Here is a 25,110-nt window from a genome sequence, read left to right as displayed (position 1 = left end):
GAGGCAAGGCAGCTACGGTGTTATCACCACGTTAACACAGGTCTTGTGGAATCTGAACCACCGCTGTAACGTGCACATCAAACAGCGGGAAGCCAGCATAGCGATGATAAAATGAAGAAAAAAGAAGGGCTTCCTCAGCGCAGGGGAAGAACCCCCTCCTCAGACCTGCTGAAGCACCCCACTCTTCTCGGGCGGCCATTACGGCTTAGCGACACCATCACGCGGCGGAGCAACGCTGTGGGGCGCGAGGTGCGCTGGGACTTGTAGTCCGCGCCGCGCAGAGGCCTACGCATTCTTGCGTGACCTGAACTACGACTCCCGGTGAGCCCCGCGCGCCGCCATCAAGGCCCGCCTCGCCTCTGCTCTGTGGAGCAGCGGGAGGCGACGCTGCCGCCCCCTTGGCTCTGCAACCCCTCGGAGCTGCCCTCTGCGAGAGGGGCGAGCGGGCAGCATGTGGCAGAGCATCGGGCTGACCCTGCTGGTGATCGTGGCCACCCTGGCCTGCGTGCTGCTCTTCATGCTGTGCGGTGAGTGGCCGCGGGGCGCCTCCGGAAGGGCTAGGGGCGCCTTGCCTTGCGGTGGGGGGAGGGGGAATAAAAAACCCTCCCGGACCTGTGCTGGATGAGGTGACCAGGGTATCGGACTGGGAGTTCAAAAAGCCAGCCCCAAAATACAAGATAACCACCACCAAACCCAGCTGTGGTGCAGACCTGTGAGATGTGACTCCACCAGGCATTCACTGCTCAAGGGATTTATTTTTTGAAAACCGAAGGGGGTAACCTGAAGGCTCAGCTGACATATAATACTTTTTTAAAAAGTTGTGCTCAAAACTGCATTGCAAAAAGATGTAGTAATATCAAGGGGCTAGACAATGAAATGGCAGGTGAAATCCAGTATTAACAGCTATGGAATTACACCCATAAGAACTGAGAGCATGTATATGCATATGTAAATCATGTGGAGAAACATAAGGGGTTCAAACTGAAGCGTTACTATCCTGAACAGAGGGTTAAATCAAGGCACTCTAAGAATTTTTCTAAAATACATTTAATTCTTTGTAGAAAGGACATAGGCAAATCAAATGTTAAGACATTTAATATAAAATAGAAAATGCCATTATATTGATATAGGGTTCTATCACGTGCCTGCATCTCAGTGTATTTCCATTACCTTATTTATAGAAAAAAAGACCTCCTAGATTTTTTTAAAGCAAAGAACGGTGAGAGCTATGCAGTGATTTCTGCATGAAGAGATTCTAACTAGGTTGGAGCTGTCTAGCCTGTAAAACAGTTGAAGGGTGGAAGGTGGTAGTTAGAAAACTGAGTAGAGTGAAAAAGGTCAACAGGGAATGGTTATTCAATTTCCTTGTTACAGAGGAATTGGAGTATATCAAAGTAAATGATCAGACTTAAAAAAATAAAAAAAAAAAGGAAAAAATGTATTACACAATAGGGGAAAATGACAAGCTCATGAAGAATATTCTAGATTCTGAAACTTAGCATTTAAAATTCACAGAAGAAAGGTCCATCAATGTATTTAAGCCCTACTACTAATGTTAAAGTATGGAAACATCTGAAATACAGATTACTGGGGGTGGGTGAGGCACCTTGTAAGCTTTCCCTGCTCCTGTGCTCTTTTCTCCTGTATCCCTTATTGTCCATTGTCACAGACTGAACAGTGACACAGGTGGATATCTGTTCTGAGATGGATTTCGTATGTTCAGTGGGTATTGTCTGTCCACCTTCTGTCTTTTGGAAATGCAGTGTATTTAGTAGGCTTTCCATGCTGTCAGAGTACATGTGAGAGATCATTAATGCTGAAGGGTAAGAATGACTTTGCAACATACTGTTCAAAATCAGAAACGTTTTCTCTAGGTGTTTCTGCTTTTGTCTCTGTATGACAAATGGTGTGAAGTGCTGAAGGATCTCTTTAACTTTGCCTGGTAATTTCTCTTTAGTACTTCCTTGCTTAAAAAGAGCAAAAGTAGTTAATAACTTTGTTTGTAAATGGCTTATAAATACTTAGCAGTTTGGACTTGTGTATTCTACACTCAGATTTAATGAACACTGTGCTTCAGATCTGTCGTTTGTATCTTGTTTTTAACAGTATCAGAGCTTATAAATTGATTGCTAAGATGTACCTAGTTTTTAAAGGTAGTAAATGCAGGAAGCTGCCATTTATATAGGGTGCAGGTGGTGCTGTAACCGTTACCCTGTCAGAAATGGCTAAGGAGGGTTTGGTATGATTTATATAGTATTGGTAATGGTATTTTCCCAGTTTTACACAGCATTTACTAATCAGTTAGTACTAGGATACTTCTAGTTCTTGTGCCAAGACTATTCCTGGAAACTATTTGAGGAAAAGAGGTGTCAAGACCACTATTAGGAGAAAACGAGTATAAACTACCTCCAATCAAATTGTTTGTGCCTGAGTATAAACTACCTCCAATCAAATTGTTTGTGCCTTGGTAGCTTCTTATCAACTTTTGTACTCAGGGGGTCTCTATTTGTAAATAGAGAGCGTGTCAGTCTCCCAAGGAGATGAGTGCTGTATGTATGACAGGATACAAGTAAATGCTAGCCAGGGAGGCACACAAGTTAATGGACAAACTTGAGACAAGGATGACCAGATATAAGCTTGAGTAAACTTAAGCTGATAATAATATTTTATAGCCATCTGATGAGAGGTATTTAACAACCTCAGAAAAGGACTGCCAGGGTCAAAAGACTGACAAGCTCTTACTTGGATTTTGAGTAGCTTGTAAAAGGACTCATGGTGTGAATGCTTGCAGAGAACAATCTACTAAAATATCCAGGAGATGTCCTAGGATTGTGTGAATTTCTGTTGCTTATCACAAATGTGATGGGATAAGCGCTATGAAAACTTACTATAATGTTAAATTTCCTTCCAGTTACTTTTTTTCTGAAGTGAAAAGATAAAATTCAGTGCACAAACTGTCAGAAGTTATTAGGACCAGTTTATCAGCAATGTGAATAGTAAACGATTATACCTGAATTTGGCATTTATGTCTATACAAATACACTGAGTTAGTGACCTGAATTCTTTTTCTGTTTAACGCTTCTGTGTGGGAGTATCACCATGGTGGTCGACAAGCTCCGTGGTTGGTGATAACATCGGACTCCTAACGATGAAGCCATGAGGAATGTAAACAAGCTAGAAGGATCAAAGAAGGGTGATTCACGAGACACCTTGCTGTCTCAAACTGCCTGTTCTCCAACCCTTAAGACATGGAAGTGGCTAAACGTTTGCTGTTGCGGGGCAAAGTTGTTAACTAATGAGTAGCTAGTGGGAAAGTACTGCTTGTAGAGCTAATGGTATAAAAAGGGAGCCTGCCCTCAATAAAAGTTACTGAAGTTACAGATCCCTAAAGAAACCCTGGTGTCTGTGTGGTCATTACACCACACTTCTGGATGCTTGCAATTGCCATTTCCAATCCTAATCTGGAATTGTTAGGAAGCACTGAAGTCTTGCAGCTAGTGATATCTATTTGTAAACTGAGCACATCTGACATAGAAACCACTGAGAGACTACAAACATGTCTGGTTTTCAATTGCTCTTTTAAAAGTGGACCTAAGGTAACTTCCTTCCACTTTATAGCCATCTTTTCAGATTTCCTTTCTCTGGTTTCTCTCGTGGTCTCATTGCTTTTGTGCGTTCCTTCTTGCTGGTAGGAATTTATGCACAGTGAAGGAGATAGGTAAGCAGTACATGAGTTCACCTTGGCTGGTATTCTATTTTATCCTCTGTGTATTTGTTTTATTTTCCCAATGTCTTAATGCACATAGTCCGATGAAGGTGCAGAAGTGCCTTCAGGGGAACGGATAGGCATGTTCTTCTCATTCGGCAGGTGAGGCTGATGAGATGGGGTTTGAGACATGAACTTAAAACAAAAATAATGTAACTTTGATTGCTGAAACAAGTGTGTGTGGTTTGCTTCACAAGTCTGAATTCATTTGCAGATGAGAAAACATCTGAGCCTTAAATTCTGCCCGAGTAACTCTTCTATAATGCTTTGTTTAAACAGTTGTGTAACTATCTTAAATGACATAATCTTGTGAAATACCTCAAAAGATGAGGAAAGCCATGCTTGAGTAGGCTAGCAATAAAGAGAAAATACCTTTTCATTTGAAACTGAAATTCACAACTGTTAAAAATGGAGGACGGGAAGAGAGCAAGCTTCCTTGCATCAGTCAGCAAGTGATGTGGTGTGAAATAAGGAACAGGCTTAGGGAGCGGCACAGACCCAAGCAGCATGTCACTGACAGCAGACATCAGGTGACAGCAATGGTGTTCTCTGGGGTAGTGTATTACCTACCTCTTAAAAAGACACAGCATTAAAGTGATTTGCCTGTAGCAGAACCTTGTTCTCCCAAATCTCAGTTTAGCCTCTAGAGCGGTGTTTTTTTTTTTCTTTTTTTTTTTTTTTTCTCCAAGCTGTAGCTGTTAAGTTCCTGTGGTGGGCACATCAGTGTTTGAACACAAGCAAGTAATTTGCACTGTTACCATGTCACCTTCCTTTCTTGTACCAATGCGTGTTTTGCATAAGAAAATTTGGGTTATATTACACCAGCATTCCACATTATCCCTGTTTTGGCTTTTTGTGCTTATCTTCTTGATTCAAATGGAAGAGGAAAATACGTTCCAGTAAAGAAAATCCTCCCCGTGTTTATGTTTACACACCAACATAAGGTGAATGAAAGTTATGGACCCGAGGCTTGTGCCCATGAGCACGTAAGGGGGAGTAATGTAGCATCAGATTGCTTCTTTCCCCTTTACAAAGAACTAGGAGTCAGTATGGGATGTAACAGAAAAGGTAGCATTATTGAAACTTGGTCAAATTAAAGTTGTCATGACAGCTTTATTGCAAAGATGATATGTGCTTTTGAGTTAGTAAATGAGCCTTTGAGTCATGGTCCCATCTTTGCAAACACATTGCATCACAATTTGTAGGAGGGGGGACATACTGATGCCATGATGCCAAGTGTGGCTTAAATGTCTCTGGCTGGCACCTAGCCATGGCATTTTAAGTAGCTCCCAGCTTACAGCTCTGTGGAGGTTGGAAGCTGCTACTTTGCCTAAATGGTGAATAATGGTTGCAGCAGACAAGACTTTCCAGGCTCTCTGGATTTGGGTATCTGCTGTACTGAGAGCTGGAGCCTCTGCTGTGTTGCAGTGGTGTACCCTTGTCCTAGTTTGCTTCTTGGAGAGCAGCTTCTTTCACTGGTTAGGGTAAAATATTACGTGTTAGTGTGGCATGTCATCCCTGCTAGTTGGCTGAAGATGTGCTGAAGATATATTGTGCCAGTGCTGTTTGACTGTCACACATTCAACCAATCTGAGAACGATTCAAAACGGCAAATCAAATGGCTAAAGAAGCAAGACTGATTCCAATCAAGTATTTTGTGTGTGAAGATGAACCAGTAGGACTTCTTTGAGTGGCCTGAACAGACTGGAAACTTCTTGGATGCAAACTGGTGGTGCCAGCTACTTGCCTGGCATTGGCTCTATAACAAAATGGTGGCAAAGCTGAGATGCATAATAGGAGAGTGGCCTTTCTGTCCATTCTTATTTCAAAAAATAAAATGCACTAAATGCACTCTGTAGTTGACAGTTGAAAAGTGTGGGGTTACAATTTTGCAGTTTTCTTATGAGGATGAAAAATTGATAAAAGATGTATTGCCATCTAATTTGAAAGTAACTTGGTACTTTGAATCTGCCTCCAGACTTTGTCTTTTTTTGTTTTTGTTGTTGTTTAATGGTGTATTTACTCAATACTGTTGCTGGAGAGAGTCTCTTTAGCCCTGAGCTTCAATTTGCTTCAATTCTTTACTAGTCTGGTTATTTCTAAGAAGTTTTATGGGAGTATTTGGTAACTGCGAGGCGACAGGGATTCTCAGCTGAAGAGGCAGCTTTAACTGGATTTGCCTGCTTATTGTTTGCTGTGGCACTACAATTAAGAATATGTTCAGGTTCTTGCCTGGAGCTTAGAATATTTGCTTCCGGATGAGGGCAAACTTGATCAAGCTGAATAGTTGCTTACAGGACAGCAAAAGGGGGTGGGTGGGTGTGGAGGGGGAGGGAGGGATGCTGGGGTTAAGAGTAATCAAAGTGGCACATGATTATTTTTTTCTCCCTTTTCTGCTGTGCGTTGCCTGAGAGCTGCCTGTCGATGTGTGTGAAGTAACTAAGTGGTACCTTTTTTCTTTGTCTCCTGCAGGCTGGTATGTGGTCTGGCAATTGTTTTTGTCAAAGTTCAAATTCCTGAGAGAACTGATAGGTGATACAGGGTCCCAGCAGGGGGACAACGAGCCTGCAGAGACAGAAGCTGAACAGGAGACTCCACCCTCACCACAGAGAAGTAGACAGAAATCTGCTCGACAGCGAAGGGCACCCGCAGAAGAGACAACTTAAAATACTACATTGAACTTCTGGCTAACTATGAATGGTTAAGCATCTCTGCGCTGTGTTGTTCAATGGCTTGACCTTACTGAAAAACTGACCTAAGAGGTAATATTAATACCTGTGGACCTTTGCTTTGGAACTGTCAATACTTGCTACTTTGGTAGAGGTTCAGGGAGGGCTTCAGCAGCAAGTCATAGAGTACTATAAGAAACAAGGGGTGGAGAGGGATCTCCGTCAGAAAAATGCTGAGCTGCTGTAGCTCCTGTCCCTGTGCACAGATGAAAAACAGGTCCTGGACCATAGGCTTAGCCTTTGCATTTGTCTGAACATAATGTTTCAGAGCTGAAATGGCTTCTAAATTATTTTTTTCTTTACAGCACTGCAACTACGTGTAGTGAAATTGAGTTTTATTTCTTTAGCTATATATGAATATATATTTTTTTCAACCTTGAGAATGCATGTGAACTCGAAAAACAGTTGAAAGAACATCCTGCTTTAGAAAGTATTCTAAAGTGAAACTTTGTTATTTTCTTATCTCTATATAAGTATAAATGAAATATGAAAACCCAATATTAGATGAACATGGGAGGTTTTAATTGTTTCCTTAAAAGAAGGCAGAACAGGAATCTGGTCATAAGATTTGTTTTCTTGCTTTTGGCATAAGAACGGTTACAGGTAGAACAATCATGATAGATTTCTGTATGTTCTTCCTGAACCTCTTACTCCAAGTCCAACTTATGTTGGAGAGGGGAAGATGCCTAGGTTATGTATCTATGGTTTAGTAATCTGAAGTGTCATCTTTGGCTCTTGAATACTAAGTACTTTTCTAGCTCACCTTGAACACTCTTACGTCAGGTATTTTGGTACCAGACCTAACTTTTTCTCTGGAACCAGTGAAGGCATTCTTACCAGTTTGGTAGACATCATCTAACACTTTGATAGTGTTACAGCAATGAATTTAATGAATTTGGTACCTCATGTTTGGGGGACTTGCTGATCTTTACCAGTCACGAGTTCCTGGTTTTTGAGAGTGAGTTATGCAGCTATTCTGACACTGCAATTCAGAATTAAGAGTTCCAGTTCTGTTTATCTAGCCACTCTGAAAATTGATGCATGAGATCTTTGGAAAGAAGAGGACCATGCATGTTCCACCTCCATGTGCATGGTGGGGGGAACAATCGAAATGTCTATTTCATGAACAGCCTCAGTTTTCTCTCAGAACCTGGATATGTGGTATTGTTTGGATCACTGTTCATTGTATTAAAACAAACAAACAAAAACAACAGAAACTGCTAAACAGGACTACAAAACTGATCTTGTACTGGCAGCTGTTATGAAGTTTAAACCTGTAACTTCTAAACTTGCGGTTTTGGTTCACTTATGCAGCTAAAAGCAGCAACATTTAGGTTTTTCATTAAGTAGACCTACTTCTGGGAAAAGAGCACTTCTTTGGTGCCTTTGTTTTAATTTCTCATCTGTGAATACTATTTAAAAGTTACTGAGAGTATTCACCTTTATAAATGACTTGGATGCTTGAGCATTTAGATATGTAAGATCAGCCTGGACCTTCCTTTGGAACCTGAAAGTCATCGTTTTAGTTACTAGCATGTACGTATAAGCATGCTTTATATCACAGGGTTGCACTTTAAAGCATGACTAGACAGTGCACATATCCTTGAAACACATGCAGAAATATAAGAAATCTCCTTCATCTATCCTGATTGCTGACAAGGGAATTCCTAATGATATTTTCTTCGCTAGTAAAATTCCTGTTTACTCAAACTGAGCAAAAGCAATCAGATTCTTTTCCTTGCTGCTTTCAGTTGATTGCATTGCACAACTTAATGTCACAATATTCTTGTGTCTGTATGTCTTTTTCACATGATGAGACTTTCAGCTCAGCAGTACTAGTCAAATCCTGGAGCATTTTTCTAAAGGAAAATGTTTAGCATCTCTGTCTTTGAGCTTTACTAATATGGGCTTATAAATAAAGATATTTTTTTTTTGCCTGATGTAGAATCTTGACACTCCACTGCACTTTACTTTTGCCTAGACATAAATCCATTGAAGATGGCAAAATGCTTATGCTTGTAATATCTCCATCTGAGATAAGGAGCAGTTAACTCAGTCTCTGCTTCTGGTAGCTGTGAAGACATGCAAAGTTACAGTGATATATGTAGCTCTCCAGAGTAGTTTTAAAGGTGCAAGAATCAAGACTCCAGAGCAAGTTAATGAAGGAAGATCCATGCAGGTTTGAATGCTGACACTGATTTAATATGCAATTAGATGGTAGTTTAAAGCTAATGGGTGTAGTATCTCTGGGTAGTTCATCTGCTCTAGCCAAACAGTTCCCTTATTTGCAGATTGTAAGTGTATGTTTTGTTCCCCAAAATTATTTTCAGTCTCTTTTAAACAGCTGATGCTATTTTTTTAAAGTTGCTGTGACATACCTGCCAATAACACTATCTGCTTAGTGTATAACATTCGTGATCTTACTAGTAGCAGGCCAGAGGCTTATATTATGAGGTTAGGAAGAATTTTATAATGGTATCTTCAGTCAATATACAGTTTTTCCTGAGAGTCGGTAGTAAAATCTCTGTGCAGGGCACTTCATGCAAACCTGTAAAAATGAAGCTGAGTGTGTGCAAGCATACTCATGATAAGACCTGGGTCGTGATTGCTGGCAGTCCAATATACTCATGTCTTTGAATATTTTTACCAGTGTACTTTGGAACTGTTACTGGTGAATAAGCACTTAACTTTGAAATGACCTATTCAAGTCTGAAACCTTATGAAGACATGTTATGTGGTTGGTCTTGTTTTGTTTAGTAGGAGCTATTTTCAAAACTGTTCATTGCCTTATTGTTGCAGCCATTCTATTGAATGTACTTTGGGTTGGTTATTTTAAATATATTCATATCACTTTTGTTGCAGGGGCTGTGTAACTTTTGAATAAACAGTGATTACTTGCGTTGTATGTAATTAGTTATTTGAAAACAGTTACTGCCAGGAAGCTTGGAACAAATATAGTACAGAGTGGTGAAAGAATATAGAAAATCTATTGGTAAAATATCAGAGTGTAGACAGTTGTTGCTGAATTGCATAATTCAGACCTGTTAGGGAGCCAATAAGGTTGTTATCGTGGTGATCTATCTAATGTTTGCCCATAAGGTTAATTCTATGCAGTTCATCCACTGAGCACTACTGCTGTAGCTGTTTGCAGTAAATGCCATATACTGTGCTGTAACTCATGAGCAACTTGCTGCTTAACATCAGGTTTTACACTGAACTAGACCTGTGTATGTAATTCTGTCTTGTTTGGAAATGACCAGCATAAAAAAAAAGAAGTGTTTAATGTGGTCATTTGCTTCTTCAGTGTTAAGATACTGTACCTAAAGCTTCTGTGGTTGTCTGTTTTCATCTGTTTAGCTTCTGTTTTAACTGACTGCACAGATAAAAAATAAAATAACCAGACTTGTTACAAATACTTGATCTGAGTGGATTTCTGGCTCTCTTTGGAATGGGATTTTTTCTTTAGAATAAGACTTCATATGAGTGTACAACACTACAAAAGAGGACTTGTCAAAAGTCAGATTCTAGCTGGTGTAGTACCTACAGATGATTTCATCCTAAAAGCCAGGTTAGTGTGTTTCTTTTAGGTCAATTATTACAGATGATTTTTCTGCATTGCTCTTGAAAGCTGTCATTTGATTTTAGCAATTAAATAAAACAACTCCTCTTTCCTTTGTTCTTGGTACTTTTAAGATTGGTTACGGATTTAAAGTAGGAATTTATAATAGTTTGGAATTGAGGATGTTGTACAAGAGAAGAAAATGTGTGTGTGCTTTCTCCCCTGATTGCTTCTGTTAAGTGAAATGCACATGTTGAGTCCTGAGTGTTTGTTGCCATAAAATCCCTTTAATATTGAGAGAATGAGCTCTTCTGCTGTTGTCCTACTCTTCTCATTTGCAGAAAGGGGCTACTAACAGAGTACAGTAAAATGCTATGACATCAGGTAACTTGAGCACTTGAGGGTGTTTTGACTTCAAAGAGTCTGAGTTGTAGGTAGGGGTGTGTTTGGGAAGTGGGGTTAGATGTAGGTGGGAGTGATACGTGATTGGTTACAAGTATCAGATGCTCATAAAGCACCTGCTTGCTGTTCTGCTTGGTGCTGACCACAAGGAAACATATCACTGTCTGCCCCAGGAAGATGACTAAAGCTGCTGCTGTGTAACTCTGGTCTGCCCCAAACTCCCTAGCAGGCCATCATAGCCTGCAGTGCTCCTTCCACACAGGTACTTGCGTGCGGTCCTTGAGGTTCTTGTGGCCTTTATCCAACACAAGGAGATCAGGTAGCCTTTGTAAAACAAACTGGGTTTCATCTTGCCTTGGTTATACCTATGTGGCCTTGGTTATACCTATGTGAAGACTTTTACCTAGGATTAGACTGGGAGTTGGTAGTGTAAGGATGCTGGGTTTCATATCAAAACTTAAAGACATATATATTACTGTACTCTTCATGTAGATCAGAAATTTGTGTGTTTTGAGCACCTATTCTGAATGTGTACACTGTGATGTACTTCCGTCTAGCGTGGCTTGTGTGCTTTGCCACCAGGACTCTGCCAGTGCCCTTGAACTTGAAATGGTGAGAAGACGCGTCCTATATTGGGGGCTGTGGCCTGATAACTATTTACCTGCAAATCCTTCCCAGCCGGGGCTGTGTATGTGCAGTACGATGCAGGCAGCTGATTCTTGTTCCCTCCATTAAAACTTCCAGCCTTCTATGCAGAAATCTGTGCTGTGAGGAAACCTGTGACTGGAGCTTCAATTGCCTTGCCTTCACTGGAGCAAAACTTAGCAAACCAGGAGGTGTGTGCACCCTACATTCTCCTAAAAACTGCTGCAGTGGAGGGTAGCTTGTTATATGTGATATTAATATCTCCTCTGTGCTGGAGGACTTGAATGGCTCGGTAGGATTTGAAAGTCTGGTATCAGCAAATACAAATTTCACTTTCTGGATCTTGTTCTTAGTTCTTCTGTTGACTTTCTGTATTAACCTCTTAATTTGCCAAAATCACAAGGATTATTTGACATTTGCAGCACTTAATTACCAGCAATTACATTTCCAAAATGGTGTTAGTTTTTACACTTCCTAAAGGATGCGAATACTGAGGGGAGACTTGACTTTTTCCTTATCTCTAGTTCCAAGATGTCCTCATGTTCCTCCGAAGTGCTGCAGTAATAGTGTGGCTATCAGGAAAGCGCTTACCTCTGGACTGGCTTCTCAAATAGATGAATTGTGCCTGTCTTGTCTGAAACCTGGAGGATTTTGTTGCCAAAGGTGGGTGAAAAGGGAGATTGGGGCCCAGCTGTTCACCACTAGATGGCGTGGGCCTTCAAGCTTTGCAGGTAGAGGGCACATCGCAGAAGACCTGTTGAGTATCCACCCATCAGTGCACCCAGTGCAGTCAAGCACCTTTGCTGTCTCTGTTTTTAGCGATCCCGGTGGAAATCCTGGTGGATCTTGGCTGAGAGGGACAGGGGCATCCCCTTGCAGGGAATGCCTTGCTGCTATTTGCCTGCATGCCTCATGCCAAAAAAGCTATGAGCTGTGTGTAGAGTCCTGTGCCTGGGGGAATTGCATGTTGTTTTGCAGTGGAGGATCACTGGATTTTTATTTATTTATTTATCTATTTATTTTGTCAAAGAAAGTGACCTCAGAAGTGATCTTCCTCAAAGGAAATCCTAAAAGTACCAAGAGGTATCCGCTTTTCTTACTGCTTGCCATAAAATAGAAGCAGCATTTCTTTACCTCTCTGGGTTATGAACATACTGTAATGTTGTAAAGACCAGCTTAAAAAATGGGTTAGTTTTCCATGTTTATTTTTTTCTGGACTAATCATAGAAGCAAACTGTCTGCTGTCCAGATCTCTTCAGAAACAACCTGCTGTTGCATTTCTTACACTTCTTATGTGCAGGGATGTGAGGTGAAATGACAGCCCACCAGAGCTGGTCAAAATCTTCCTGGTTATGGAGCAGCTGTTTTCTAGCTGTAAAACCAAGACTCATGATGAGCTCACTCAATATTAGCCTTGCAGGGAAGGTTTTAATACTAGGCTTGGGGGTAGAGAGCCTGTGTCATGTTTTCTATGTAATGAAGATAGAAATCCTTGAGAAGAGCAATGAGATACAGATGTAGGGGGAGCCTTGCTAGCTTGTGAGTCATCCTGCTGATTCAGGCAAAGGGAGAAGCAGGGAGCATTTTGTTGGTGTACCCTTTGAACCCTTGTTTGTTAGCTAGGAGTAATAGCAAGTCCCCATTATCAAATCTAACACTTAGAGCTGCTGGCATATTTTTATTATCTTTCAGGCTGTATGGCTTGCCAGGGAAACAGCTTACTGCAGCTGTGTCTGTGTCCAGGCTACATGCGTTTCTCCTTCAATCCATCTCTGAGACTGAGCTCATAGACACTATGTCCCTGCAGGTTTTCTGTAAGTAAGAATTGGATGGAAAGACAGGAAGGCTTCAGGTCAGCTGTGCACAGGAGTTTGTGTATAAAGGTAGGGTTAATGCAGGGCTTCCCTTGCGCTTCTGCATTGGAGCCATTCATGTGCTGCTTGGGTCTGGAGGGCTTCTGCTCTTTTTAACAGTTTTTAGCACTTGGCGAGACAGCCTCTTAACAAAAGTAAATGTGTTGGGAATAAACTGGGCTGTCTGCAGTCACCTAGCAGGTCAATGTCTTGCAGGATCCATCCACCACATCAGCGGAAGCTCCTTTGATGCTGTATGGGAGAGACATCTCCCTGTGATCACAGTCCACACCTATCTCCAACAATGGCACTAGATTTTCTCCTCTGTCCCATGCCATTCCTGAGAGGCACGATAGATGAGCTGCACTTGTCCTCAATACTTCAAGCGGGACTGGAGGATGCTTCTAAAGTAATTCTGGGAGATTGGGTGAGCTTAGCCCATCCTAGCAAAAGGAAGAAAGTGTGCTGAGAGAAGGAGACGGTGCAATGGTAGGGTTTGGTGTGTGCTTCCTGCAATGGGACGAAGATGCAATAGACTGAGTTTCATTAATAGTCATCATGTTTACTACTACTAATGACAGCAAGAGGCCAGCATTTGGTGCAGCACAGGGAATGAGGTGGCAGCCTTCCCATTGCCTGAGACCTTTTGCATGCTGAGGGGCTGGTGTGTTTTGGAGCCAGGCTTTGCTTTCAGGTTTTGTGCTGCTGTCAGCAGGTGCGAGACTGTCCCGCCTGGGCAAGGAAGCTGTGGAAAGCTCATCAGCTCATCAGTCTTCCTACTTGTGCAAAAGGTAGGGCTTGGAAAGCCTTTTGGTTTTCTGTTGTGTGGTGGTTTTTTTTTTGTTGTTGTTGTTGTTGTTGTTTTTTTTTTCATTCTCTCTGCCTGCAGTGCAAGAGCAAGAGGTGAATCAAGTCTGTAGGACTTGCTGCTGTGAGCATGAAATAGGTTTTTAAAGATATATATGCATCTCAGCTGGTGAGGGGGCCACAGCTGTGGCTGCTCTGATAATGAGACTGGTGGCTTCATCTTCACAGCTATGGATAAGCAGCCCTGCTGGGGAAGGGAAGGCTGCTGCTGCAGTCCTTGCCTGGGTGCCTGTTGTGCGGCTTCCTCCTGGGAAGGCATGGATGCTTTCTGGTACAAAACATTGTATTTCACTTTTCTACTTCCATTATTCTTCTTAAAAAAAAAAAAAAAAAGTGAAAGTGAACAATGTTTGTGTGGCACAGAGATCTTAGTCTCTGTTGCCTTGTCTGGATGCAGAGATTATTCCTTGTAAAAGGGTCGGAATTGTTGCTCCAAAGGCCTTGGTTTGCTGTATAAGAGATACCACAGATAGCCTTGAGCTCCTGTGCTGCTGCCCTGTCATGGAACCCTGACCAGAAAGTTACATGTAATGGCTCCATATGAAAAATGTGAAATGTGGTATTTTATTCCCTTTGCTAGCAAAGCTGGAGGAAGATCTGTCTGCTGGAAAGCAAGTGAGTTGCAGCGATTTGGGTTGTGGTAAGGGTCTGGTAACTAGTGCTGGCTTGTGCTTTTGTCTTCCCAGATAGTAGTACCATGGGTTTGTGGTATAGGAACAGTTTCTGTGTGTCCCGATGCTCCCATCATAGGTGTGCTCTGGTTAGCTGGTGATGATCACAGTGCCCCAGTACCTTGCTCATTATTAATGTGGTAGCAGCTGCCCCTGCAATTTGTTGCACAGGCAGTTTCTTTGCTTATGCAGTCAGATAAAGCGTTGAGAATAAGCTAAGACTGTTTCCAAATATCGTGCACTGTAGAAGACTCATTTAGTTGAATGTGTGTACTCACTAAGATACATATTGTTTGCCAAATAATTGTCATGCATGTGCTGATAAAGGACAAAAATGGGATGGAGGCCTATATGCTGGCAGTCGGGAAACAGTAAATGACAATCTTTCATAATATGTTTCTAACTAGTAAAAGAAAGCAAAATCACTGTCAGAAAGTCATTTTGAAACCCCCACTTTGAAATTGTATGCTGTAATGTATGTAAAATATAAGTTCTTCTTTCAGCCTTCTTATTTTTTTGTGATTCAGCCATTGTCATGCCTGCCGGCTGGCAGCTGTGGGCCCCTACCAGAGCCCCGGTGACTGCCTGGGCTCAGCCTGGCTTCAAGCAGGGAGCTGTCAAGAGAAGAGATCTGATGAAGCCTCAGCACCAAAGCTTTGATTTACTGACACCAGGCTCCCTGGTCCTGGGGAAATCCACAAGCTTCTAAGGTGTTTTAGCTTGTGACTCCAGTTAAACTCCGTATGTAGCTGCACCAAGTTACAGGAGACAGACATGGGATTTGTCATGTTAGGATCCCACAATGTGATCCTTTGTTGATGAGCCACTTACCTAAGCTGCCTGTAGAGGCTTGAGGAGATGTAAACAATGGAGCCTGAAGGGAGTTTATCTCATGCTAAAGTAGACTTAGTCATACAGATCAGTCTTTACTGAGCCTATTTCTCTCTATTCAGTTTAAGGAGAGCCCTGGTGATTGCTTATGTGCAAATGTCTTTAGATAAGCAAGACGAGTCACACCTGGGGTGTCTTACACTGGGAGAAGAGATGAACTGACCCAAACAGGGGCACTTCTGAGTACACCACCTCTAAGGAGAAGAAAAGAGGGAACAAGGAGTAGGCTCTCATTTGTATCTCTGCCTTCAAGCAGCTTTACTCCTTGGGTGGAGCTGGTGGTTATTCATACTGCTCACAGCTGCAGGATTTGTCAGTGTGTGTAGTATTGAGAAAAGACCTCCAAGATCATGTAGCCCAGCCACCAATGTCACTCACTAAACTGTATTTCTAAGCACCACATCCAACCTTTCCTTGAACACCCCCAGGGATGGTGACTCTGCCACATCCGCAATCCATTCCAATGCCTGACCACTCTTTCTGAGAAGAAATGTCTCAATTTCCAACCTAAATCTCCTCTGGCACAACTTGAGGCCATTCCCTCTTGTCCAGTCACTAGTTACCTGTGAGAAGAGGCTGACCCCCCCAGCTCCCCACACCTTCCTTTCAGGTAGTTGTAGAGAGCAATAAGGTCTCCCCTGAACCTCTTCTTCTCCAGACTGAACAACACCAGTTCCCTCGGCTGCTCCTCATAGAATTTGTGTTCCAGGCCCTTCACCCTTCTCTGGACATTCTCCAGGGCATTTGATTAGTTTTCAACAGGAAATACATATATGTATATATATCTTTACCAGAGTTTTTGAGGCTACAAATCAAGAATAAAAGTATTTTAGAAAACAGTAGAGAAGCATATCTAGAGAACAGTATTTAAGCTACCAATTTGTACAGAATTTCTCCTATAGGCGAGCCATCCACAAAGCAGGACGGTTGTTTCTAAACTACACAGGAACAAAGACCACCACAGTGTTTAGGACTCCACTCAGGACACTAGGTGATTCATAATTATTTTTAGTCTATTTAAAGTTCCCTGTTGCTGCTGCAGGATGAAAATGCTGGATCCTGTGACCACCTCCTGCATATGTGCACAGGGCCATAACATGTCCTGTGAAGTGCAGCCCTGCTCTAGGAATGTCCTTTTGCTTATACTAGTTCCTACAAAAGCAATGTGAGTTGTCAGCAGGGCTGTGCTCATTCCTGAAGTAAATCTGTTAGCAGCATCTCAAGCAGTGACAAAAGCTGCAGGTCAAGCAGTGCAAAATACATGTGATTGTTCTCATTTATCAAAAAGTAATTTATCTTTGAAATGCAGTACAAAAAAGCCCAGTTAAGTTAACTTCTCTCCTTCTGGAATGCAAGTTAATTACAGGTACCAAATTCTAGCTTAAATCGCCTCCTGAGATAAAGGCTTTTGGCTGAGCTGCTCCCACCATCCTTCATAAAATCAAAGCACAGGGTGGAAAAACAAAACAGTGTAAGTCCATTTTTCTTTTTCATGTTCACGGCCAGTCACTCTTGTGGCTTTTTATCTTTGAGTTTAGCTGGGAATAAAGCCAGGCTTGAATCAGTGTATGGGGGAAATGCCCCAGAGCCTTCTACCTGCACAAAGAGTTTAAAGATTGATTCATTTCTGCAAGGCTACTTGAAGTCAGAGCAAGCTGCTCTTTTTTCCTTCCTCTCTGCTCTCCTCTTGCAGACCTTTCTGTTTGTCCTTCACTGCAACCTTCATTGTAAAATGAAGCATGTTTCTGCCTCTGCATAAACAGCATATGCTTCTGGGAATTTTTCTCCTTCACCTTCCTGGCTGGAAATGGTTCAGGTAGTCCTGGCTGCAGGGCGGAACCGGGTAAAGTTAGTTAAGTGGGAAGCTACAAATGGTTTCTTGCATTTGGGATCCTACAGCTTGACCTTAAAGAGCACCGATAGCTTTTCCTGTAATTAAGGGAAATTACGGGGAAGCAGAAAAATCACCTTGATCTCATAGGACAACCCCCTGGTGCCACAGCAAGGTTTTGCACCCATCCTTCAGCCAGCAGTACATGGGTGTGATCGTGTGTGGAGCCAGGGAATCATGATGTTGTTGGGGTTTTTCTGTCAGTGACCTTCTGGGAGGCTGTGGCCTGCAGAGGCAGCTGCTGCTCGTGACACAAGGTCGGGGCAACATGCTGCAGGTGGGGTGAGCTTTATGCATCTCCAGTGGACTCCATGCGTAGTGTTCTCCCCCATTCTGTTCTTGCTGTAGTCAGCCTGATCTATCAAGTTGCTGCTTGTACAGAAAAAGATAGCATGCCCCTTCATGTTCAGCAGAGAAACAGAAGCCTTTGACAGGGAGACTGGAGATATGCTGAATTTGTTGCAGCCTGCAGCTCCATGTGTGTAGGCTTTCCAGGTGCGGGGCTCTTCCCCCAGCAGTGACTCAGGGAAGCCATGTAGATAGCAATGGAACAACACAGACTTACACAAGGAATGTGGATTTGATTAACTTTGCTTGTGGAATGCAAGGGCAGAAGTTAAAACCAGAAGGAGGGGCAGAAAAAAGCAGGCTGCAAATCCGTTCAGGGCTGTGTTTAGCCTGACAATACCTGTTGGAAGGAGAAATGAGGCACAAACTTGTGTGTGGAGATGACTATTGCAAAGTAAAGCCCAGGAGAGGCATAAAAGTCTTGTTCTGTTCAGCACTGTTCTGCCTTCTGGAACATTTCAGCTTTTCCTCCTGATAAACCCATGACAAGTGTAGAGATGTAAGTTTATCAGGAGGAAAAAGCAGCTTTTTTCTCCTTGTTTCTTGCCACAGCACCGGCAACTCCTGATGCTCTGATGCCATGAGAGGCTAAAGTGAAGCCTGCATGCATGCCCAGTCCATGCCCTGACATTTTTACCTGAAACAGTCTTTGCTGTTCCTCTGCTTTGGGACACCAGCTCTAAGCTGCTGAGCTGGGAGGTGGTGGGATGACAAGCACACCACTCTGAACCCAGCAGAGCTTCCCAGATGAGGAGCTGTGCGGAGATACCTGCTCTAAGGTTTGGCTACTGTTTCGTTCCCTCTGTAGCTTACAAGCACTGAAGACTAAGAGAACGATGTACTTGTTTCCAAAGCAAGTCCAGCAGTGTGTCCAGAATACTCAAACATCGCTAAAGATATGAGCTGCATTCAAAATTTGTCTCTAATTTAATCAAAGCAAGGCTGTCTCAGAGGGGTTTGTTGGGGGAAGCCAAGGTGGTACCAGCTACAGAGGAAGCCCATGCAGTCCCCTGTCAACCCTAGAGGCTGAGATTCCTGTTGTTCCTGCTCGCTCTCAGGTCAGCAGCCCTGCTGTAAGGCTGGGCTAGGTGTTCTGCTGCCTGTCACTTCATCCAGGCACTGTTCAACACCCAGTTGGAGTCAGAAGCACTTCTAGGAATTCTTGAAGAGCTAGTTGTGACTGCAGGCCAGCTGTTGTGCTGAAGAGCCACACAGCTCTTTCTGGGACTCCTCAGGGAAAGCTGCTGTCCTGGGTGGAATTCAGATGCAAATAGAAAAAAAAAAATCGCACCCCCCCCCCCCCCTAAAAAAAAAAAAAATATCCTATTTTCTGGATAGTGTATCTCTGAGGTCTTCTAAATCTTATTTTGGACAGAAAAATTGCTCAGTTGATTTAAGAGTGGTGCATATATCTTTTGAAACTGTCAGCGTAAGCTGTGAGGAAATGAGTGGACATGTTTCAGAGTTAGGATGAGCACTGAGACTATTATACTTCACCCTGGAAACCTTCCTGCCTGAACATGGGCTAATATGAGAGGAGAAGGAGGCATGGGAAGGTTAAGAACAGACTTTGGAGTAAGCATGACAAGTTTCTAAAGTCTTTAGGTTGAGACTGAGGCATGTTAGGATGGAGTAGGCAGCCTGGAGGAAGGGTTTGTCAGGGAGAAACTGGCAGAAGAATGGGTTTTGGATGCTTTGTTTGTAGAAGGACGGTGTTACCAGCGTAGGAATACCCTGAGGAGCGCCAGCAGGAGATGTGGGAAGGACAGATCTGAAATGTATCCCAGATGTACGTATTGGAGAGTGCTAGAAGCTCTAGATTATAGAAGTTATGAGGATGTGAAGATACTGGGGTGTAATCTGGTGGCGGTGTGGGAGCTTGACTGACTTCACCTGCATTGCTTTAGCTGGAAAGGCAGGCAGCGGATCTCCTGAATACTCAGCAATACCCAGGGAGCACAACTGCAGCAGCTGTGCAGCCCTGGCTTGCAAGAAACTTCAGAGGTGCAGCAGAGGAGTTGTGTGGTATGGGGTGCAGTAAAATATAGTTCCTGTGGGCTCTATGGAAACAGATTATAGGATGGGACTGACAGTTTCTCTGAAACTTGCCAATTTCTAGACCCGCTTTTGTCTCCTCTTTTTCCCTTTGTCATCTTTCTGGGAGAGAAAAGAAGTGTTTGTCTAATTAATATGAATTAATATTTACTTCCTTGACTGAAGTAAGGAGCCAAGTGTGTTCTGTGTTTGTCACTAGTGTGAGGCAGACGTTTTTCCCTGCTGGACATCAGACTCATTTCACATGGGCCATCCACTCGGTTGCCAAACAGCAGCAATTTGTTGGCAACTGACTGGGAATGCTGCAGCTCAGGGGGGAGAGAGAAGAGGCTCTGCTTTCAATTCTGAACTGTTTTGGTTATCCAGTCTCTCCTTTATTGTTGGACTTTTTAAAATTTAGCAGAACAAAATGGAGTACTCCCAGGAAGCACCTCATGGATCCTTAGCTGTCCCCTTGCAAAGAAAGAAGGAGCCACGCCAGGCATTTTGTTCTCAAGGCTTTCATTTGTATTTTCTCTGCAGGAACTTTCTTTGTTGGCAGCTGAACTGCCGTAAGAGTGGAGCTGATCCCAGCCAGCGACAGGCTTTTTCTCCTTCTTGCACATCCAGGGTGTTTGACAGCAGGAGGGCAATGCCTCAGCAGCAGTGAAATGGGAAAATAACTTTCAGAAAACACTGTGATCTGTCAAGCCATATGGTTGTTTCAGGTGGCATTGAGGCCCAGATACACTTAACCTGGCACATATTAGAAGAGGGAGGCTCTCACTGTTGGTTGAAGGGAAGGGATGGCTGCACTGAGCAGAGCTGCTCTTCTGGTTCCCATGTGGATCTTTTACAGTCCTCTAAGCATCTTACAAACAAGAAAAAATAAGGCCAAATATCATCTTTTATTAAAAAACAAACGAAAAATAAAACAAAAAAAACAATCCCTAGTCATTTAACGATTTAAAAATGACTCCCTACAAAATAATCTGTATACAAGCTCGTGATTAAGGTTCTTTTGAAAGCACAAACTATCAGCAATAACAGCTAAGCTTCAGAACTTTTCACTTCCTAAGAATATACAATGAAAAAAGTGAACAAGGAAAACCAAATGAATTCCAAACAGCACAAGTACAAAACAGGTTCACACAGATAATTTTTTGGTTATTGGTTACAATAGGATAACTACCCTTATTCTCAAACTAATTTGGGCTTTGAATGTTAAGCCTGAGCCAAGCACCGGGGCTGATCCTGATGCTTCTGAGGTTGGGCTGGGACTTCCTCGGGACCTTCTGGAGCCTTGAAGTGATGTTATGGGTGCTAAGAGCAGTCTTTACTCAGAGATGATATATTAAGACAGCAGCATTTCATACACTGCTGAAACTGCTTTGTTTCAGGACAATGAATCCCATTGCAATAAGGCAGATACTTAGATACAAACAGGGAAACAGAAAAAGTTAAGCAGAAATGCCTGTTTTCTAGGTGCTACTGATGTGTGATGGTGTATTTACCAGCAATTTGCACTCTCGTGCAGTCAGAATACAACAGTGTGGCACTACCCTGGCTTATCTGAGGACAGTAGTGTTTCTGCTTTAAAAATGCCAGAATTGCCTGGTATTTATGAGCTCAACTGCTCCTGTTGCCCACTTTGAAGAGTGGCTTCTAATCTGAGGACCATGCACAACTGGTGTTCTGTGACTTAATTTTAGAGGCAACCAATAAAAACAAGTTCATACATGTTTTGGAACAGCTGGCATACATGAAGTTGCTAAAGGTCCCTGCAACTCTTAATTTTTAAGGGTCCAAACTGAAAATTATTGTGTAAGACTGTGTATACTGCCGATGTAATTGCCCTATTAAAACAGGACGTCATTTCTGGTAATGCTGTAGTGCAGAAGGACCAGTAGCTATGGAACAGAATTTAGGGGGAAAAAAAGCCCAATACTTGAATGGAAGTCAAAATTGAAGTAGATGCAATTAATTTCCAATATTTTTTCCTAGAAAAAAAATAAGTGCCATTTCTTCATCAAATTGTGTATAATGTATACATATGTTTAATTATCCAATACTTCAAATTCTGTTGTTTTTCCTGTATGAATTACAATCCTTACCTTAATCCTTCTGGAGGGACTGGTATTTTGAGACGTTGCTCATCTGCAGCCTCAAAGATGAGCCCAATGGATTTTCTCAGGATAACTCTGAGTCCATAAACAAGGCTTTTGAGCACAACTTTAATTTAATTGCCAATGCAAGGATATACAAGGTAAACATAAATCTATGTTGCTGAGACTCCAGGTTTTAAAATCTGATATTGTATGGTTATTAGAAAGAGCAAAATTTGAATGCCATAAGATATTTAATATGCACAGTTTTTTCCTTCTTAGAAGGTTGTTTCTTATATGGCCTACAAATGCTTTTCTCCCCGAAAAACATACTTTGTTGCTTGTTGCAGTTGTGCATATATACTACTCAGAATGATTGGATCCTGTATATAACAAAACAGCGAGAGGGAAGTTAAAGTCCTTGGAAATTACTAGGTTAATTCCATTAAGGGAATGGGGTTCTATGAGAACCATTACACTTGCTTCATGGATTGCTACAAGTAGATTTCACAACCAGTCTATGTGCCAAAATTAAGATGGAATGAATCAAGAGGAGTGCAGCATCTGGTTAAATATACTGAAGAAATAGCAGTATATACAAAAGATATGCACTGCTTACCCGATGCATACTTTAAGGTGCTTAATGTTGTTTTAGGGAATGTAGCAACATATACATATACAGAGTGTATACATGTCTAAATGTATATTAGAAACACAATACGGAGCCAGATATATTCCCAGATCCCTGATTTCTTTAGATTCTCTAACTCGTAAGACCATATTTAAAACATTTCATATAAAAATCTTCAAAAAATAAATGATAACGTTTACATAAAAATAGTTCCAGTTTGCTTTTCTGTTCCACTGTTCATGGGTCATGTTCTGCTTTGTTTCATAAGGATGCCATCTGGACTAGTGAGAGTTTAAATAACTGTGCCTGATGAGACAGCTCTGTTACTCGGTCCACCATCTCCTGTAGCGCGGCGGTGTTAGGGTAATGCAAGGCAGCCATCTTTGTAGCCATCACGACGCTCTTCAGCAGTTCACACAACTGGTCGCTGGAGTTCCTCACTCTGTTACGTATGTCCTGAGTTGTCACTTGCCGTGTGAGTGTGTCTCCAATGAACACAAGTTTGTGAGCACTCAAAATGACGAGTTTGCTATGGGCAACAAAGATTCGAGGGGGCTGAGAAGTGTTGACGCAACTGAAAAAGGCATCAATGGTGTTTAGGAGATAATTGAAATGAGTCTCATATTGGTCAGAGTAGAATAAAAGTGGCTTTCTGTCATGAGAGGCAGCAGTGTTGTTTGCAATCTGGAGAACTTGAGGTGGCTTCCATTTCGAAATGTCGTTCTCTACAGGCTTTGTTATCTCTTGCTCCAGCTGTTGAAATTGATTGATCTGAAAGACAAATAAAAAGTTTCTCTTCAAATAATGTTCCTATAAAGAGGTTAAGTATTACAGTAATACCTTATTCCTCAGAACAGTAATACAGCTATCCTAGATTAGTTTCACACTGAATAAAAACTAGTGTACACATTCTTAAGAATATCTTACTTTGGAGAGTGAGGGTGGAGCTTTTGTTAACATAAACCCAAATAGAGTTCAGAAGAAAAAAACGTTAAAAGCATTCCATCTGCATTTAGAAGCCTACTGAATTTACAGGCTATTTCTCATTTAGAATATGCTGAAATCGTAAATGAGGGATGGATCCAGGTGGCAATGACAGCTATGCAATCTTTAAAAACCTGCCATTTCTGTGGGGTTTTGAGATGACAAACCTTCAATTCTTGGCTCCTAATTGCTTTTAAAGAAAACAAAAACAAATGGGAAATTAAAGACAGGCACTTAAGTTTAAGTGCTGATGAAGCAAAAGTTTAATATGCTCAGACAGCAGGAAATGCAGAACATGAGGTGTCTTTTACTGTTGTCCTCCCCACCAAAAGTGGGGGAAACAGGAATGTTCTCAGCTCTTCTGTTTCTTTAATATAAAATTTGCTGCCATATCATGTGGCAGCAACCTACTGAAGGATAAATGGCACAAAGACAGTCATCAAACTTATATTGCCTGTTTGTTTTTCTTTAGCTTTAAAGTGATATTAACCAGTATTAAAGTTAATGGTATTGTTGTTCACTGAATGTATGTGCAGGCAGCATGTGTATTCAGTGTGGTCCAGTGACTAAGACACTGGATTGTGGGTCAGGAAAATTGAGTTCTCAGGTTGGCTTTGTGACCAACCCACTATATGATACTACGGAAGTCTGCTTCTCTTTTGGACAAGAATTTTTGGAGATAGGGACTGCCTTCTATTACATGTACACAAGTGAGCCTGCCATAGCGGTGCACTGTAATAAAAAAGATAACTGATCTCTTAAACTGAGATGGTTGGAAATTGTTTTTAAGGGAAAGGCTTATTTGTGTCACAAGAGATGTCATTCTGAACACCAAGAGCTGTGGCTCTGCTTCCACACAGTTACTGAGTGGCAGCAAGGAAACAGAGTGGGCAGAGATGCTGACTTTCAGAACAGCTCATCTGCATTAAATACTTGAGCTTTCTTTGGCATAAGCATTGGCTGATACAGATGCCAAGGGCAAGGAAAGTGCTACAATCTTAGTGCTGACCATTTCTCATTTGGATCATGACAGTGTGTGTCTTTGTCCTTTGCATTCCTAAATCTGTTAATGGTGGAGCTTGACTGGCACAAATCCGGCTTGGAAAGAAGCTAACCTGGGTCTGCTGTCTAGCCAAGACCCAGTCCCAGCCATATGGGACTTCCTAGCTGTGTGTTCTGGCACTCAGGTATGTCTCACAGCCAAGGTGCTAGCAGTCGTACAGCAAGGGCCTGTCCTGCTATATTTGACCAGTACTCCGTATATGCAAGAATGTCACATTTCCGTGTGATTATTGCACCTCAGCAAACATACCTGATGGTGTTCTAGCTCCATTTTGCTCTGCTTGATTATATTTTCTTTTTCCAGCAGCTCCTTCTGTTGCCTCTCAAACTCTTCTTTCCCCTGTTTAGCATAATGTAAGAAGATACTGTGTTAAAACAAAACTGCTCCTGAGCTAAATGACAACTTATAGGCCAAATAGGAGGCTTCTTTATATCAACTTTTTCACTGGCAGTAGATCCCTGAGAGCAGGGAGAAGAAAAGGATAGCACAGCTGAAGTAAAAGGCTATTGCTGTTGTCTGTGCGACAGTCCTATTTGAGAGCAAGTAATCACCCTGGTGAAATTACTCCTGAACATGTCTTAGTGTGACAATCTACTTGCTAATTTCCTGCAAACAGCTTTTGCAAAAAGAAGCATCAACAACTCTTACCTGGTCTTGCACAGAACAAGGTG

General features: G+C 42.1%; 2 protein-coding genes across 2 annotated transcripts in view; one reads left to right on the top strand and one right to left on the bottom strand.

The window, feature by feature from the left end:
• Nucleotides 1–364: 364 nt before the first annotated feature.
• On the top strand, nt 365–9,910 carry SMIM13 (small integral membrane protein 13). The gene is made up of 2 exons (XM_035316098.1): nt 365–527; nt 6,239–9,910. The coding sequence occupies exons 1-2, from the start codon at nt 452–454 to the stop codon at nt 6,430–6,432; spliced, it is 270 nt and encodes an 89-aa protein (XP_035171989.1). The 5' UTR covers nt 365–451; the 3' UTR covers nt 6,433–9,910.
• Nucleotides 9,911–21,604: 11,694 nt separating this feature from the next.
• NEDD9 (neural precursor cell expressed, developmentally down-regulated 9) overlaps nt 21,605–25,110 on the bottom strand; it is a 68,194-nt gene continuing 64,688 nt past the window's right edge. The window contains exons 6-7 of the mRNA XM_035316097.1: nt 24,689–24,778; nt 21,605–23,163 (exon numbers count right to left, since the gene is read on the bottom strand). Of these exons, the coding sequence (XP_035171988.1) occupies nt 22,654–23,163; nt 24,689–24,778 (600 nt within the window). The 3' untranslated portion in view covers nt 21,605–22,653. The remainder of the gene's footprint in view (nt 23,164–24,688; nt 24,779–25,110) is intronic.

The sequence above is a fragment of the Oxyura jamaicensis genome, chromosome 2 (genome assembly GCF_011077185.1).
Source record: "Oxyura jamaicensis isolate SHBP4307 breed ruddy duck chromosome 2, BPBGC_Ojam_1.0, whole genome shotgun sequence".
Taxonomy (NCBI): Eukaryota; Metazoa; Chordata; class Aves; order Anseriformes; family Anatidae; genus Oxyura; species Oxyura jamaicensis.
The sequence above is the reverse complement of the archived record's forward strand: the minus strand, read 5'-3'. Positions and strand labels throughout refer to the sequence as shown.